The sequence below is a fragment of the Delphinus delphis genome, chromosome 20 (assembly GCF_949987515.2).
Source record: "Delphinus delphis chromosome 20, mDelDel1.2, whole genome shotgun sequence".
Taxonomy (NCBI): Eukaryota; Metazoa; Chordata; class Mammalia; order Artiodactyla; family Delphinidae; genus Delphinus; species Delphinus delphis.
This window is the reverse complement of record NC_082702.1, coordinates 3,154,027-3,169,772: the sequence shown is the minus strand read 5'-3', so window position 1 is coordinate 3,169,772 and position 15,746 is coordinate 3,154,027. Positions and strand designations below refer to the sequence as shown.

Here is a 15,746-nt window from a genome sequence, read left to right as displayed (position 1 = left end):
GGTTCAGTCCACAGTCACATCAATGTTTATTCTCTGAGACCGGGTCCCACACAGCCTGTGACACTCCCTCCCCCTCCCCTTGTCGCCCCTTGAAGTGGCCCGGGGAGGGGGGGCCGAGCCCCACCCCCAGCTCGGCTCAGCCAACCCCCGCCCAGCTTCCAGGAGTCTCATTTGCATTTCCGGGAGCTGCCGTCCAATGGAAAAGCGGCACCCACATCCCCTGCTGAGGGGGCGGTACCCCCGGTGGACTGCACCACTCTTGGGATCCAAGAATGGGGGGGAAAGCGCTTCCAAGGTCCCAGGGACGAGAAGGTGGTCGGTCTCCCCTCAAGGCAGGGTTGGGAGTTCAGCGGAAGAGGGGGTTCTGGCCATGGAAGAGGCCCAGCAGCCCGCTGTCTGGGGCGGGCTCCTTGATGATCTTCTGGATCTGTAGGGTAGGGGTAGGGAGTCAGGAAGCGTCAAGGGTTCTCATCCCCATGACAGATCCAAGGGATACTTCTCCATTTTCATCTCCCTTGCCCCCTTAGTAGCAACTGGCCAAACCCACCATTGCCTCTTCTCAAAACTTTTCTTGGGGCCTCCCTTTCACCATAGCCACCAGGGTTAGCACCTGATCATCTGCCATCTCGGTCCACCTTGCTGACTTGGACCACTAAGCGTGACTGACTCTGTCCTGGGGCTCCTTGTCTACACATGCTTCTTCTTAAGTAATCTCACCTCTCTTATCCCTCAACTCTCAAATCCAGCCCGCGCCTTGCCCCTCAACTCTGGACTCACTTATCCAGCTGCCTCTTAGATGCTGGTGGTCACCTGACCTCTCAACCTCATTGCCGCCACCGCCACCCCCATCAGTAGAGAGCTTGAGCAACTGCGCTCAAGCCAGATCCTCTCTCTGTGCTGCCTCTTCACACCTTGCACCCATCAGCAATCCCTGTCATGCTAACCTGCAGAGATTAAAAAATGAAAATAAGCAAAGCCTGTATCCCCGCCGCTGCCTCCACCCTGGTTTCCCCCCTTCCTACCACATATCCATTAGCCACCTGGCACTACACATAGATCTGACAGTGTCCAGCCCCCCTGTGCAAACCCCCATGGCTGCCCCTCCCAACCCCCACCAAAATCTTTGGGAAGGCTCTGGCTCCTCCCTGCCTCCCCTCCTCCCACACTCAGCCTGCACTCACCGTGCCCTGCTACCGTTCCTTGAATAAGTCACGTTCAGCCCCACGTCCAGGCCTTTGCCCTAGCTGTCCCCTCCGCCAGGACCACTTTCTGGATGACTGGCTGCTCCTGCACTTTCAGGTCTCCACTGTAAGGCCACCCCCCAGGAGGGGCCTCCCAGCTGCCAGCCCCCATCTTATTTCTCACACATTCTACATGTTCCCTCCCCAGCTCCAGGCCACAACGCGAAATTGAATACAGACTGTCTTTTGCTATTGCCCCTGGACCTGCCACAGTGGCTGGCACATAGTAGGTGCTCAATAAATGCTCAACAGAACTAAGAGGAGGGGAAGGGGCAGACCTCAGAGGGCTGGGAATCTCAAGTTCGGGCATGTCCCGTTATCCTAAGGGCCAAGCAGTGGCCCTTAGTGGTGTGAAGCAGTGGGGACTACCTGGTCAGACCTGGGTACTAGGAAGGCCACTCGGGTGGTGGGTGTGGAGGCTGGACCTCAGTGCCATAGACTGGAGGAGAGGGTGGCAGGAAAGGGTCAAGGGGCTCCCATCTACAGGGCCCCTGCTGGACTGTTCTCTCCCGTCTGCCTGGCTCCCTCCCATCTCTACCTCACTCTAAAATCACCTTCTTCCGGGAGGCCTCTGGACCACCTTAGGCAACCCCTCCTCTGCACACCTGGCCCCCTCTCCTGCTTTATCTCTCTATCCAGTCCTCGTGGCCAGACAGCTCCTCCTTTCATTGATTTATGGTGTTGACCCGCAGTTTCCCCCCACTAGAACTTAGCGCCCCTGGAGGCGGCAGCCTTCTGTGTTCCCGGATGTATCCTGTGAATATGTGGTGGGTGCTGAAAAGATATTTCCCGTTTGCACAGGAGGTGGGGGAGGTCAGAGTGTGGGGCGTGGGGGTCAGTACCTCCTTGAACCGGGGGTGGGTGGCATCACCCACGAGCTGCAGAATAAGCCCTTCGCTGGTGGAGAGGAAGGCGCCGCTCTGGCGCATCCGGGACAGCGCCACCAGCCGGTCCACCTGGCTGCGGGGGGGCGGGGGGTGCATGTGTGCATGCGGTGTCAGTGCCTTGGTCTGGACACCCAGACACCTGGCAAACTCGGCAGGGATCCCACCCCCTGGTTCTTCCTGGGTGCTCCAAACCCATCCCACATGCACCCCACCCCTGAAGGGACCCTCTCACCTGCGGGAGGTGCAGGCGTCCACCACCACGTGGACCTGCAGCCCTTGGTCCAGGAGGTCCAGGGCTGTGTGCTAGGGGCAGAAAGAGGTAAGGGCTACCCCCAGACAAGAAAAGGGATCCTGGGTGAGTGATTGGGGAACGAGGATGGGATGAGGGAGGCTCGGATCAGGGCAGGAGGTCCCCAGATTACAACGGGATCCTAGGCAGGATGGGAGCCCCAGGTAAAGAGAGGGGTCCTTAGTGAAGGTGAAAGTCCCAGGTCAGGAGGGGAGTCATGGGTCAGGAAGGGGAGGATAGAGAGTTCTGGGTCAGGAAAGACACGCTTTTTAAGTTGGGGAGGTCCCAGGTGTGAGTGGAGGTCCCCAAGGTTCAGTTGCGGTCTCACCAAGATGCAGGCTTGTGTCTCCAAGCCACAGAGGAGCACAGAGCGCAGCTGGGGCCGCGCGTCCAGCTCCTGCTGCACCGCGGGCACCATGCTGAAGCAAGTCTTGGACCATGGCTGCAGACCCTCAGCTCCCAGCTCGGGCACTGTGGGGCCCAGGCCTTGTGGGTACTGCTCAGTCAGCACAACTGGCACATCCAGGAGCTGGGCCACCTGGGTTGGGGTGAGGAGCAAAGGTCTGAGCCCAAGGAAGGGGCCGGAGGCCCAACTCCTAGGTCTGAGGGAGGAGGGGCTGGGGCCCTGGACTGGTGGGTCTGCGGGAGGAGGGGCTGTACCTTGAGCATGCGGGCAGCCACAGAGACGATCTGGGGGAAGAACGAGACATGGCGGAACTTCTCCTGCATGTCGCACAGGAAGAGGATGGATGATCCAGGGATGATGCGTCCCAGGCCGGGCCTCACAGCTGCCATGTCCTGGGGTGGGCAGAGGGGCTGAGGGAGTGGCATCAGGCAGGGAGAGGCTTCTCTGCATGTCCAGGGTCCACATGCTTACACCCTAGGCTCCAACTGTGATCCTCCCCCGACCCCCAGGAGGAAACCGAGGTCTAAGTAGTGAAGTGTCCTGACTGAGGGCCCACTGCCCATAGCAGAGGGAGCAGGACTTGAGCCCCGAGGCAAAAAGAGCTGCATTCTCCCAGCTGCACCACCTCCCTCCTTCATGGCCTGGGGTCCCTCAAGTCTGACTGCCTCCTCTGAAAAGCAGTTTACCCGTGTGGAAAACTCACCAGCTGAACCCCCTTCCAGGTCTTAGAAAGAAAGGCTGGGGTACCTGTGGAGTGGAATATTACCCAGCCATAAAAAGGAATGAAGCAACGACACAGGCCACAGCGCGGAGGCCCCTCACCGCGATGCTCAGTGAGAGAGGCCAGTCACAGAAGGCCACGTGCAGGAGTCCATTTACACGGAATGCCCCAAACCCAAAGCGGCTTCGTCCAGAGACAGGGAGAGGGTTGGTGGTGCTTCCACCTCAGGGCAGCGGGGGTGGGGTGGGGTGCGGGGGTGTGAGGAGTGACTGAAAAGGGGTACAGAGTTTCCGTCTGGGGAGATGGAAGTGTTCTGGAATTAGACAGTAGTGATGGTTGCCCAATATCATGAATATACTAAGTGCCTCTTAATTATACACTTTGAAATGGTCGAGATGGTAAAGTTTAGGTTATGTGTATTTTACCACAATTTTAAGAAAAAGAAAGAAAGGGGCTTCCCTGGCAGTCCAGTGGTTAAGAATCTGTGCTTCCACTGCAGGGGGCATGGGTTCAATCCCTGGTTGGGGAACTAAGATCCCGCATGCTGCGAGGTATGGCCAAAAAAAAAAAGAGAGAAATATAAAAATTAAGAGGTCGGGGACTGGTAGAGCCACCTGGCCAGCAGCCCTTTTAAAGGGGAGGACACTGAAGCCCACGGGAGTCCATGACGGCCAAGGTCCTGTGGGGACTAGAGGGGGGACTGCCCCTCCCTGCCCCCGTCAGAGTGAGCATCTGGGCCCTGGACACCCCAAGTCTCACATGTCCCAGCCCATGTACCCAGAGGCTTGTGTCCCTGGGTGCCTGAGTTGCTAAACAAATGGGAGTCCTGGCTTTTGTCTGCAGCTCCCTCTCTCTCTGCATGTTACTCACTTATTTGTTGATTTATTTAGGAAACGGAGACCCTGCGGACCCAGCGGACCCAGTGGAGGGCAAGCCGGCTGACACTCACTCGGGGGAAGTTTCAGTTGCTGGCTGGTGAGTCCCCACAGGTGTCTATGATTATTCTTTAAACGGAACACATCTACCACTGAAAATGTTTTCTATGTGTGACATATCTAAAGTTTAAAAACTAGTGGATGGCTAAAATGGTGAATTTTATGCTGTGTGAATTTTGTCTCAAAAAACAAATGGAATGGAAACTCCCTCAAAAACAAAACCACACTGAATTAATTAATTGCATAATTACAACTGTGACCAGTGCTAGGATTGCTAGGGAATCTAATCCATCTTGGCAGAGTTCTCTCTGAGGAAGTGAAGAGAGAGGGAAAGAAAACAACCTTTTTGAAAACACAGAGCTGACCCTATTTCTCAGCTCTCCCCAGGGCCCCATGGCTTCTCTCTGTCCTCAGGACTACGATGTACCCTCCTCCCACAAGGCGCTGGACCCAGACCTTCCAGCCTTGGTGACCAAGTCCCACTTCAGGGCCTTTGCCCAGGCAGCTCCCTCCACCTGGAGTGCTCTCCTCACTCCCATTCCCGGCTTAGCTCTCCACGGGACAGGAGGGACAGGGTCAGGTGGGGGCGGGGGCGCTGGAATGTCCGGAAGCCTGTGACAGTGACAGGAGTCTAGAGTGAGGTGGAGCTTCCCTTTGGGCTGTAGGAGCGGGGACTGCAAGAACCCCTAGGGAGAACCATGTGCCCACATTTCTCAGAATTACAGATGCACAAACCCTGTGACCCAGAGAACTCACTCCTAACTATCCTAAGTATTTATCCTGCAGACATACCTGTGAAATGACACAAAGTTATTCATTACAGGACAAGGTTATTCATTATGGGCGTCTGCCCAGAGCAAAAGAATAGAAATAAATCCAACATCCACGGTTAGGGTACTGGTTAGATAAGTTATGGTATATCCATACTATGGAATTCTTTGCAGCCAGGAAGAATCACAAGGGAGATCTTTAAGTAACAACGTGGAAAAGTGTCCAAGAGATGTTAACAGTGAAGAAAAAAAAAAAAGCATAATAGTGTGTATAACAATGCTCCCATTTGTGCCAAAACGCAAGAAGAAAAAAGTGTAGGTACTGTTCCAATCTGTATCTGCTCTCTCTGGAAGGCACATGAGGAACAGGCTCTTTCTGCAGGGACAGGCCTCTGAGGGGCAGAGTGTGAAGGACTGAAGGACATTTGATTTTCACTGTGTACTAGTCTGTTCCTTTTGAATTTTGGACAATGTGTAACAAGTTGTCTAGTCAGGAATAAATACAATACAGTAAAAGATTTACATAAGGCAAGAACCCAGCAAAACCAACCTGTGGCATTAAAGTTATGATAACAGTTATCCTTGGGCGGCAGTGTTGAAGGAGGGGTGCAAGGGGGGTTTCTGGGGTGTGGGGGACGTTCGGCTTCTGGATTTGGATGCTGTTGACACCAGAGCGCTCTCTTTGTGAAGTTATTTGAGCTGTGTATCTGTGATTTCTGTTTTCCTACATATGTGATATACTTCCATAAAAAGTTTTCAAAATATACAATAAAATAGGGAGGCCTCGCTGGCTGCGGTGGGGCTGGACTGGAGGTGGAGGCCAGGGTGAAAGTGGGGACTGCGGTCCAGGTGGCCAAGGGTGAGGCCTGGGCTCCAGTTCAGGCAGCGGGGACAGAGCGGGGAGGGGGCAGCTGGGCCTGGCTGTGGTCGGAGGGGGAAGAAGGAAGATCCTCAGGTTGCCAGTGGTCCAAGGGTGGCAGGTTCCAGGGACTAACTGGGGACCTGGAGAGGGGAACTGATTTGGGGGAGAAGATGAAAATGTGTGTGTGTGGGGGGGGTGAATGTGGGGAGGGGGTCTCGGCTGGAGACAGAGTTGCCGGTACTCTGGGTAAGTGATGAAAATTCAGAACGCACCTCGGGGTGGAGGGAGCCCGAGGCCGGAGGAGGAGGAGCGGCCCGAGGTGGGCGGCAACCTGAGGAGCGAATGGGGCTGTTCAGATCCCCATGGCCTGGGGAACCCGGTTCTGCAGCCGAGACTAGCTGGCGGTGTGACCTTAGGCAAGTTTCAGCTCTGTCTGAGCCTCAGTTTCCTTATTGAGGAAATGGGAGCCAAACCCACCCACCACGCAGGGGTGACGCGGAAACTTGGTAGCGAGGGCGGAAGCGGCCCGTGGAGAATTCGAGCCCCTGGCTAGCCAATTCTGGAGGGCCCAGGCAGGAGTCCTTCCCCGGCTGTCCTCCACCAGCAAGTGGGGGAGGTCTGTCCCCCCGCAGCGCCAGAAGGGCCTTATCAGGAAGGGGCCGGGACGCGGCCCGGCCCGTCCGCCGCAGGTGAGGCCTGTAGTCACTTACCTCCCGCAGCCGGACTTCCGCCGCTCAGGCCCACCCGCGGGGTCGCAGGCCTGGTAGATGTTTCCCAAAGCCCAGACACTTGGCCCGCCCCCGGCTCCGCCCGCGTCCCGCCCACCAGGGCTGAGCCGCCCAATAGGCACTCGTCTAGCTCTGCTCAGCCCCACCCCCCGCTCCCATCCAATCCGCAAGCGCCGCTACTTCTCCCTGGCGGGGGGGGGGGGCTGCGTGTGGGCCAACTGTCCTTCCTGAGAGCGTGATTGGCCCGTCAGGGGGCGGGAAAGCAGCCAGTCTGACCAATGGGGAGTCGTGACAGGTGTGAGTGGCGGGCTTAAGGCGGAGTGGCGCGGTGGGTACCGAGAACGCGGACTCCAGCTGGAGAAGTGGGTGGGTCGCTACCTGCCCGGCTGTGAAGTTCAGAACCCCAGGGCCGAGAGGGAGAGAAGGAGAGAGAGAGGGAGGGGCTGTGCCCAGGGCAGGGGAAGGCCTGGTGTTCGAACCCTTGCCCTTCTGTTTAGAGACAAACTTAGCAAAGACACCCAAGCATTTTCCTGGAAAGGGTTAAAGGCGCGAGGAAGCCAAGAAATCCCTCCCTCTCCCCGCACGTTCGTTCTCTGTGCCTCAGTTTCCCCATCTCACAGCACCTGCCTCCTACGGTGGTGTTCGTAATATTTAGACTGTGTTTGGAAATGGGGTTGAAAGAGATGGAGAGTGAACTTGCCATCAGGCTTGGAATAAAATCTAAGCTACCCCCAATTCATGGTGTGCCTTTGTCAGTCTCTCAACCTCACCTCTTACCACTCTCCCTCGTCTCACTCCACTCCAGCCATGCTGGCCTCCTTTACTGTTCCCCCAACGTCCCACCTCAGGGCCTTTGCACGAGCTGGTTCCTCTGCCTGGAATCCCAGACTTTTGCAGTACCAGCTCCTTCTTGTCATTCAAGGCCCTCCCAGACCACCCTACATCAAGTAGTCACCTGATCAGGTCGCTGTTCTATTTTCTTCACAGCACTAATGCCAATCTGAAATTGGAAATTTATCTTGTGTTTAAAAAAATGTATGGATGTACTCATTTATTTTCAGTACCCCCGACTTTACCCCCCGCCATGAGAACTCCTCGAGGGCAGAGATGTTATCTGTTTTATTCACTGCTGAATCCTCAGCACCCAAACCTGGGCCTGGCACATAGTAGGCACTCAACAAATCTTTGGGAATAAATAAGATGACACCAGACACTAGGCAGAGGTGAACCAGGGTAAGAGGGAACTGAAGGGACAGTTGCCAAGGAGGTGGGGTTGGGAAGAAAGAAGGGAGAAGGTGGGGGAGGGAAAGCGTGAACCCCCCCCCCGAAGGGGCTGTGATGGGGGCACTGGACCTGGAAGAAGACCCATGAGGCTGTGGTCAGAGGTGGGAGTCTGGGCTTGGTTCATATTCCCACAGGCTGCCAGGAGGGTAGTGGATGGGACAAGGGGCTCCTGGGGGGGCGGTGGCTGAAGAACTGTCACGGAGGGAGGCGCAGACTGGTTTGTCTGGGAGCCTGGGCTGGGTTGTGATTGGGTGTCATGGGGAGCGGGTCCCCCAGCCTTCAGGGATCCTCTGAGAATGGCAGGCACAAGACACCTCTCACCTGCCCACCCAACCTCCCTCAGGAGCTGAGAGCTCATTCCCTCCCATCCCCCCAGGGCATGCAGGGTAGGGAGCAGGGGGTCATAGAAGTGTGGGTCCTGCCTCAGGTCCGCCTGGCCCAGCACACAGTGGGACAGGTCAGATGACGCTGAGGGACACTCTGGGGGGACCACAATGTCCTCAAAGAGGTCGTGGGTGGAGGCGTCCAGGGCAGCGAGACTTAGGCTGGGGCCAGTGGGGGCCACATCACAGGCCACCCCCAGGAAGGGGGATGGAGGTGGTGGAGGTGGCCTTTGGGGTGGCGGTCTCTGGGGAGGTGCCTCCTGGGACAGGATGGATATGGCCAGGCGCTGGGTGGCAGCTTCGATCTTGACAAACTGCCTGCAGAGAGAGCCAGGCATTAGCTGGGTGACCACGAAGGACTCCCCTCCTATCTGCCATCCCAGGAGTGATTTGTCCCTTCTCTCCCTCCACATTTTTCTTCTCTGTGCTAATATCTCTGCCCCTGGGTCCATTTTCATGAGTCTGACAATGTAATCTTTTTAACCCCATTCATAGGGAAGCTCTGAACAGCTGTGGGGTTTGTGCACTGCACAAGGCAGCACATCTCGTCCAACACTACGCACATTTTTGACATTTAGATTTAATATGACTATATTCCAACATGTAAAAGTAAAAAATGTCTTAAGGAAGGGGTGCCTTTAACAAAATTTTCACACAAAGGTGCACTGTGGGCTGGCAATGTGACTATAACATGATGCCCTGTGGATTCTACTGCCTAAGTAGTTATGAATCTGCATCTCCACCAACCCTCTCAGTATCTCCACTAACCCCTGGTTGGAGTCCCCAGCTTCCCCCACCTGGATGATTGTAATAGCCATTGCACGGGTCTCCCCCCAGTATTCCTAACCCCTCAGTAACAATGCAGACGGATCTCACAAACTGTTAGGGGCTGAACTGTGTCCCCCTAAAATTCATATGTTGAAGTTTTAACCCCCAGGACCTCAGAATGTGACTGTATTTGGAGACAGGGTCGTTAGAGAGGTGATTACATTAAAATGACATCATCAGTATGGTCCCTAATCCAGCAAGAGGAGATTAGGACGCACAGAGGGATGACCACGTGTGAAGCCAAAGAGAGAGGCCTCTCCCTGCCGACACCTTGATCTTGGACTTCAGCCTCCAGAATCATGAGAAAGTATCAATACATTTCTGTTGCACCAGTCTGTAGTGTTTGATTATGGAAGTTCTAGCAGGTTAATGCAAAAACATAATGTTGAACAAAAGCGGTGAGTTAAAATAAGTGGATACGTGACACCATTTAAATAAAGTTCAAAAACAGGCTAACTCAATCGACAGTGAGAGAAATCAGGATGTGTGGTTCATGGGAAGGAGGTACTACCAGGGTCTCTGGGACAAGGAATGCCCTGTTCCTGGATCTGAGTGTTGGTTACGTCAGTGGGGCCCCTTTGGGAAAATTCATTAAACTCCACACGGTTGATGTGTTCATTTTTTTGTACTATGGTAAACTTCCAGGAAACAGTTTATTTAAAAATGTATCTGAGGGCTTCCCTGGTGGGGCAGTGGTTGGGAGTCCGCCTGCCGATGCAGTGGACAGGGGTTCATGCCCCGGTCCAGGAAGATCCCACGTGCCGCGGAGCGACTGGGCCCGTGAGCCATGGCCGCTGAGCCTGCGCGTCCGGAGCTTGTGCTCCGCAACGGGAGAGGCCACAACAGTGAGAGGCCCGCGTACCGCAAAAAAAAAAAAAAAAAAAAAGTATCTGATATTGTATGACTCTGTTTATGTGAAATGTCCAGAATAGGCAAATCCCTGGAAACATAGAGTAGATTGGTGGTTACCAGGTGCTGGCGGGGAGGGGAGGATGGGGAGGGAATACTAATGGGTACCGGTTCTCCTTTGGAGTTGATGAAAATGTTCCAGAACTAGGTGGAGGTGATGGTTGCAAAACATTATGAATATACAAAATGCCTCTGAATTGTACACTTTAAAATGTTCAAAATGATGAATTATATATATATATATATTTACATTTATATTTATTTATTTAATTTATTTATTTTTGGCTGCATTGGGTTTTCGTTGCTGCACGCGGGCTTTCTCCAGTTGCAGCGAGTGGGGGCTACTCTTCCTTGCGGTGCGCGTGCTTCTCATTGTGGTGGCTTCTCTTGTTGCAGAGCACGGGATATAGGCGCGCGGGCTTCAGTAGTTGTGGCGCATGGGCTCAGTAGTTGTGGCTCGCGGGCTCTAGAGCACAGGTTCAGTAGTTGTGGTGCACGGGCTTAGTTGCTCCGCAGCATGTGGTGTCTTCCGGACTAGGGCTCGAACCCGTGTCCCCCGCCTTGGCAGGCGGATCCTTAACCACTGCGTCACCAGGGAAGCCCAATGTTATATATATTTTCCTATATTTAGTGAGAGCTGCCACTGTAACACTGTCTTTGATGCCAAGGAGGATAGTTATGCTCTGAGTGCCCCAGGGAAAGTTTTCAGTAATGGGAGGTCAGGTTAAATGACAGAGGGGGTGCGGGGGTGGGGGCGGGGGACTGATTTAAGTTTCATAACAACTACATGCCACGTATGGTCCCTGACCTGAACAAAGTAAGGATAAATGGTGTTTAGGGCTGAAGAGTCGTGACATTTGTGATTTACTTTTAAACTTATTTAAAAACATATAGATGAAAGAAATAGGCTAAGATGTTATGGACAGTAAAATCTAAGTGATGTTACATGAGAGATCAATAGGCCAGTGGCTCTTAAACTTCAGTGCACAACAGGAAGGACACCTGGAGGGCTTGTGGGAATGCTGGTTCCTGGGCCCCCGAGTTTCTGGGGTGGGGTCCAAGAATTTGCATTGCTAACACACTCCTAAGTGATGCTTAGGTGCTAGTGGTGCTGATCTGGGGACCACCTTTTTATTTTTTTTTTTAATTTTTTTTCGGTACGCGGGCCTCTCACTGTTGCGGAGCACAGGCTCCGACGCGCAGGCTCAGCGGCCATGGCTCACGGGCCCAGCGGCTCCGCGGCATGTGGGATCTTCCCGGACCGGGGCACGAACCCGTGTCCTCTGCATCAGCAGGCGGACTCTCAACCACTGCGCCACCAGGGAAGCCTAGGGGACCACCTTTTTAGAACTGCTGCATCAGACAACTGTCTTGACTTTTCTGTGGGTTTGAAAAATGTTCACAAAAAGTTAAAATTTCATAGCGTGGGTGGGAGGGGGTTCCTGAGGGAGCAGGGCCTGAGCGGACCTGGAGGGAGGAGGAGGGCGTGGGTGGGAAGATGCTGAGGAGAGCTTGTCTCTGACCTGGATCTTCCTAGGCTGAGCTTGAGTGCTGAGGGGACTGTGCTTCAGAGCTACCTGGGCTGCCCTCAAGGCCACTGGTGGGCAGCCTGTGTCCCTGGGGAGCACGTGGTAGAACCGGGCATGGGGGTGGGGAGGTTGGGATGCTCTAGCAGAGAAGCTGGCCCTGGGGAGCAGGGAGGACAGACAGGGAGCCTGGGAGGCCAGAGGCTGGCATTATCACAGGGTCCAGATTGGGGGGAGGGCTGAAGATGGGGAGGGGTCCTTGAGCAGAGGAGGCTGAAGAGGAGTTGGGAGGCCAGCTCAGGAACACAGGGCTGGACCCTGTTTGGGGACATGAGTGTTTTCCTCTTCAGTGGTGTATGTGTGTATGCGGGGTGAGCATTCTGGGTGTGGCCACAGCTGGGCATCCTGGTGGAAGGTGGCCTGCAGTATGGGGGCAGTGTTTAGGCTGAACCGGGCTCCCATTTACTCAAATTTGGTTCCACGACCTCCTGAGGCACGGTCCTGGGCTGGCTGGGGGGAGCCACGTACTTACAGAAAAGCAGGTCCTTTGGCAAGTCAGTTTACCTCTCTGTGCCTCAGTTTCCTCATCTGAAAAAGGAGGATTATAAAAGCACCTACATCCTGGGGTTACTGTCAGAGATTAATGAGTTCATACTCACTGTAAGTGAGTACGGGGAGTTAAAACTGAAGTACTTAGAACAGTGCTCGGCACATACTAAGTATCAGATAAATTTTAGCTACCATCATCACCATCATCATCACCATCACCATCACTATCATCACCATCATCATCCTCACCATCACCATCACCACTATCACCATCATCATCACCATCACCATCACTATCATCATCACCATCACCATCATCATCATCATCATCACCGTCACCATCATCCTCACCATCACCATCATCATCACCATTATCACCACCATCACCATCATCGCCATCACCATCATCATCACCATCACCATCACTATCATCACCGTCACCATCATCATCACCATCACCATCATCATCATCACCGTCACCATCACCATCATCATCACCATTATCACCACCATCACCATCATTGCCATCACCATCATCATCAGCATCACCATCACTATCATCACCATCATCATCCTCACCATCATCACCACCATCACCATCATCACCATCATCGCCATCACCATCACCATCATCCTCTTCATCCTCACCATCACCATCACCACTATCACCATCATCCTCATTATCATCACCATCACTGTCATCATTACCATTATCATCCTTACTACCATCATCACCATCACTGTCACCATCACCATCACCACCATCCTCCTCCTCATCACCATCATCATCAAGTCCCTGAGATGCTATATCCAGGCAGAACTATAAAGTGGTCCAGAGCATGGGCTCTGGATTCAGACTGCCTAGGGTTGTATCAACTGTCTAGCTGTGTAGCCTTGGACAAGTCATTGAACCTCTCTGAGCTTCCTTGGCTGTAATATAGGGGAAAGACAGAACCTACAGTGTGAGTTTGTTGGGAGCATTAAGTGATGTAGTGTATGGCAAGGCCTTAGTACACTGTACCTGGCACACAGCAACCTCAAAAAATGGTTACTGTCAGAGGGTGAGGGGAGAGCACAGGGCAAGGTGGGATGGTGCTGGGTGGGTGTGAGAGTGGGGACAGGCTGAGCAGAAACCTGAAGGAACAGAGGTCTCCATCCACATTCCTGGAGACAGGGAACCGCATTGTACCACAAAGGGAAGAGCATGTGCAAAGGCCCAGAGGCTGAATGGTGAAGTGCTAGATGGGGAGCTGAGGCTGGCAAGGGGAACAGGGGCTACTAGGGCAGAGCCTTTGTCCTGAGGGCGATGGGGAGCCATGGGAGAGGGGCCAAGTGTGGTGTGTGGGTTAGAAAGGCGCTACCTTCAAAAAGCCCCAGAGTCGGACCCCATCTCCACAGCCCAGTCCCCCACCCATCATCTGAGCCACCATCATCCCTTGCCTGGATCACTGCAGTAGCCTCCTACACAATCTGATCTCCGCTCAACACCCAGAGGGATCATTTCAGATTGTACCACATCCCAGCCCAGAGCCCAAGTCCCTCCAGAGGCCCATGAGGTCTCCACGATCAGGGCCCTGTTTCTTTTGAACCTAATTCCCTTCCCCTTTCACTCTGTTCCAGCCACCCCAGCCTTCTTACTTGCCCTGGAACACACCAGGGATGTTCCTGCCTCAGGGCCTTCGCACGTGCTGTCCCTTTCCTGGTATGCTCTTCCTCAGACATCCACAGGGCTCCTTCCCTCACCTCTCTCAGGTCTCTGCTCAAATGTCACCTCCTCAGTGAGGCCTTCCCTGACACCTTACCTAAAATACCAACCCTCCCCCAGCATGCCCTCCGCAGCACTTATCACCTTCGAACACACCATATTGTTTGTAAAAATCGGGATAAAATTCATATCACTTAAAATGAACCATTTTAAAGTGTGCAATTCACTGGCATTCAGTACATTCATGATGTCGTGCAACCACCACCTCTAATTAGTTCCAGAACTTTTCATCACCCTGGAAGGAAACCCGGTACCTATTAGCAGTCTCTCCCCATCGCCCCTGCCAGCCCCCGGCGCCCACTAATCTGCCTTCTGGCTCCGTGCATTTGCCCGTTCTGGATATGTCACAGCAATGGAATGATACCACAGGTTGCCTTTTGTGTCTGGCTCCTGTCACTCAGCACTGTGTCTTCAAGGCTCCTCCACTTGGTAGCATCATACCGTATCATTCGTCTCTTTATTTTGGCCTGCCCACTGGAACACGAGCTCCATGAAGACAGAGAATTTTGTCTGCTTTGTACTGATGGGTCTCTGGGGCCTGGCGCACAGTTGGCACTCAGTAAATGCATACTGGTGTTGATTGCATCCAGCTCCGGGGTCCACTTCTCTCTGTTCGGTCTGGGCCTGGTCTCCCCAACACCAACGGCTCCCCTCCCACCCCGCTCCCCTCCCCTGCAGATCTGGTTGTGAAGGAACCTCCTATGGTTGGGCCTCCTTTTGGGGGGCTGGGTCTGCCGGGGGTGCAGGGTGCGCAGCACATAGGCGGCTGCCCCAGTCACGAAGGCATACAGCTCCCGGGGGCCGGGCTCGGAGATTCCAGAGGCTGACGGGCCCCGGGGTGCATGGCCAGGGTGATCTGGAGTAGCTCCCCCCAAATCTTTGAGGGGCAAGGAGCAGCCAGGGCTGTAGGTTCAGGGCTGGGGGGTGGGGGACAGGAAGAGAGATGGGCTTTGGGAGGGTGGGTGGGCTCTGCAGGGAAAGGCCCTCCCCGGGCTGGCAGAGGCAGGGCCTGGGCAATTAGAACATCCCTGAGGTTTGAGGCACCTGTAGGTGGGGGTCTGATATAGGAAGGCAAGGGGGCAGGGAGGGGAGGGGTCTTTCTGTGTGTCCCCCAAGGGCCCAATTAGCACATAGTTGGACCTGCGATCTGGGACAGTGCAGTGTAGGTGGGGGGCCAGAGAAAAGCTCCTGGAGATGGCCAATTAAGGGGACAAAGCCCTCATTAGGGAAGCAGGCCAGGAGCAGAGTCAACCGCAGCAATAGCAGTGATTAGCGTGGAGGAGCCATGATTGCAGGCTAGTGGAGGGGCGGTGGGAGGCTTGGGTGCCGGCTGGGAAGGAGGGGAGGTGGCCCCCAGGGGGCATGCCGGGAGCCCCCGCTGTGGGCAGACATCCCACATCCATCCACCCACCTCCAGACCCACTTGCCCGTGCCTCCTTGCCTCCCTCTGCTCCAGGCCTGGCGTCCCGGGGAAACAGCCTCAGAGAGCAGCTTGCCAGTGCCCGAGGTCTTCCAGCCTGCAGGAGGGGCTGGCTTCGGGGGGGAGGGTTGACCCCCAAACCCTGCGTTTCATCTCATACCCGAGCTTCTGAGTGAGCAGGGGAGGGGGGGGACACCTGTGGTATGGGCCTCGCTGCTCAGGTGGGTGACATGGGTGACAGCC

The 15,746-nt window shown here is 54.7% G+C and overlaps 2 protein-coding genes across 9 annotated transcripts in view; one reads left to right on the top strand and one right to left on the bottom strand.

Moving 5' to 3' along the window:
• ZNF628 (zinc finger protein 628) overlaps positions 1-15,746 on the top strand; it is a 62,700-nt gene that overhangs the window by 28,891 nt on the left and 18,063 nt on the right. For 2 of the 3 annotated variants that reach the window (XM_060000122.1, XM_069540226.1), the window contains one exon: positions 4,435-4,519. Coding sequence is in view for 1 of the 3 variants with exons in the window: in XM_069540226.1 (XP_069396327.1) it covers positions 4,435-4,519 (85 nt within the window). In the remaining 2 variants the exon portion in view is untranslated. Of the gene's footprint in view, positions 1-1,851; positions 2,009-4,434; positions 4,520-15,746 lie in introns of those variants that run through there. The other variant, XM_060000121.1, reaches the window with a different exon arrangement.
• Positions 16-6,933, bottom strand: ISOC2 (isochorismatase domain containing 2). Of its 6 annotated transcripts, none has more exons than XM_060000126.1 (7): positions 6,822-6,932; positions 3,527-3,570; positions 3,078-3,215; positions 2,746-2,955; positions 2,361-2,454; positions 2,084-2,201; positions 197-427 (listed from the first exon to the last, which is right to left on the bottom strand). In XM_060000126.1, the coding sequence occupies exons 3-7, from the start codon at positions 3,210-3,212 to the stop codon at positions 328-330; spliced, it is 657 nt and encodes a 218-aa protein (XP_059856109.1). In that variant the 5' UTR covers positions 3,213-3,215; positions 3,527-3,570; positions 6,822-6,932; the 3' UTR covers positions 197-327. The 6 variants fall into 6 exon arrangements, with proteins under 6 accessions (XP_059856106.1, XP_059856107.1, XP_059856108.1 ...); XM_060000127.1 differs by having other exon boundaries at positions 2,361-2,431; XM_060000123.1 differs by lacking the exon at positions 2,084-2,201 and having other exon boundaries at positions 16-427; positions 6,822-6,933.